Source organism: Austrofundulus limnaeus, unplaced genomic scaffold (genome assembly GCF_001266775.1).
Source record: "Austrofundulus limnaeus strain Quisiro unplaced genomic scaffold, Austrofundulus_limnaeus-1.0 Scaffold1196, whole genome shotgun sequence".
In the NCBI taxonomy this organism is placed as follows: Eukaryota; Metazoa; Chordata; class Actinopteri; order Cyprinodontiformes; family Rivulidae; genus Austrofundulus; species Austrofundulus limnaeus.
In genome coordinates, this window is record NW_013953598.1 from 12,651 (window position 1) to 14,448 (window position 1,798).

The following is a 1,798-nucleotide window of genomic DNA, read 5'->3' on the forward strand; positions in this document are numbered from 1 at the left end:
AAACATAGCCTTATATGGTGTTTTTGGGGTGGTAATTATGCTAATCATCTCCTCTCGCGTGCACGAGCAGCTGGATACGAACAACGCAGCTCATTTACACACTTTTCCTGAAGATAGAAGAGTTTGTTGAATCTGACGTGACATGTTCGTACGAACCCTTTGTACAAACAAAAGTAAGAGAAATTTAGGATAAGAATACGAACATGTTCTTGCACGAGGCCCTCTCATTGGTTAGATTGGGTGTGTATTTACTGCAGAGAGCGCAGCGCAGCGGAGACACATCTAGTGTAAATTAGGGGTTAGAGGCGGGCTTGATGTCGATCCCCCTCCCTGCCTCGGTACACCCAGAAGACGTCAGAGTCCTGGTCTGGGCTGTGAGAGTGCTCCTCTAACTCACCTTGTTTAATTTATCCAGGTGTTCTGTGAAGGTCTGCGGTTTGTTACAGATCATCACTGATCGTGTTTGATTGTCAGAAAAAACTGTCAACGATTAATTAGTAATTAGTGGCCTGTGATGATGACATATCCAGCCGTCAAACTTCAAGAACAAAATAAATAAATATCTGTGTAAAGCTGCTCCGCCTCCCTCCTCTGGTCCCTCAGGTCGCGGCTCTTCTCCAGTCCAAACCGGTATGTCGGATGAGGATTCCCGTGCCAGCACCAGCTCTTCTTCCTCGCCACCTTCCTCCAGCCAAACCCGACAGAGAGACACCGCCTGCAAGAAGAAACGGGAGAGCAAAACCAGCATGAGCAAGACCTCCAAGCTGCTTTCCACCAGCGCCAAAAGGTCCGGACAAAACCTGGCAGAAATCCTCCTCTGCTGCATAAAGTCAGATAAATTTAATCGTTTTAAGGAAGAAACAGTTTCTTTGTGACCTCGACTCTTTTTATGACATCAGTCTCAAACCTCAGCTTTAAAAATGTAAATTAACCAGTTTAATAACTGTGCTGAGAATTAACATTAAGACTTGTTTTTGTTTCCGTCCGTTAGATTGATTCAGATTCTTCTGTTTGCAGGATTCAGAAAGAGCTGGCTGACATCACTCTGGACCCTCCGCCAAACTGCAGGTGGGTCTGAGCAGAACCAGAGTCCAGCAGCTGAAGTCTGACTTGACTGAATTAAGCTGATTTATCTGGACAGTACATGACTCTTTAGACGTCTGCAGAAACACAAGGTCCTAAAAAACACTGTCCTCGTCAGTTAAAATTTAAATAAAAGCTGTCTGATGTCTTCAACAAAGAGTTTAAAGAAGTAAAACCTTACAGAACAGCTGAAATGGTAAATCTTATCTCTGGCTCCATCACAAAACAAACTAGAGTATTTCATTTCCTGTGAAAATGAAGTGTGGTGCTTATTGTTGAAAAGATTTAGGTGAAAGGTGCTGAAGTTATGTAAAAGTGGCTAAAATGATGTAAATCCCCTTTTTATGTAAATTAATGGAAACAAAACGAGTACAACATAATTGCAATTTGTTGTAAAACTGCTGAAATCAACTGAAAAAGACAAAAAGCCAGTGTTGTATGAAGTACCACAAAGTGACACTTGAGTAAAAGTACAAGTATCTTACCAAAAAATTACTTTGATAAAAGTTAGTCTCCTTTAGGAATATTACTTGAGTAAAAGTCTTGAAGTATCTGATATTTTTTGTACTTGAGTATTAAAAGTAAAAGTATAGATTTAAAATGAGCAGTTAGATTTTCTGTAAGGACATTTATTAGGAGGTGACCTCCCCAAAAACTGCAGAAAAAAATGACTGTTGTATTAAAATAATTAATTAATGTTAAATTTAGGATGCAC

At 40.3% G+C, this 1,798-nt stretch overlaps 1 protein-coding gene across 1 annotated transcript in view; it reads left to right on the forward strand.

Moving 5' to 3' along the window:
- Positions 1-1,798, forward strand: part of LOC106534515 (ubiquitin-conjugating enzyme E2 E1) — a 7,793-nt gene that overhangs the window by 2,666 nt on the left and 3,329 nt on the right. The window contains exons 2-3 of the mRNA XM_014031170.1: positions 604-787; positions 1,018-1,068. Of these exons, the coding sequence (XP_013886624.1) occupies positions 633-787; positions 1,018-1,068 (206 nt within the window). The 5' untranslated portion in view covers positions 604-632. The remainder of the gene's footprint in view (positions 1-603; positions 788-1,017; positions 1,069-1,798) is intronic.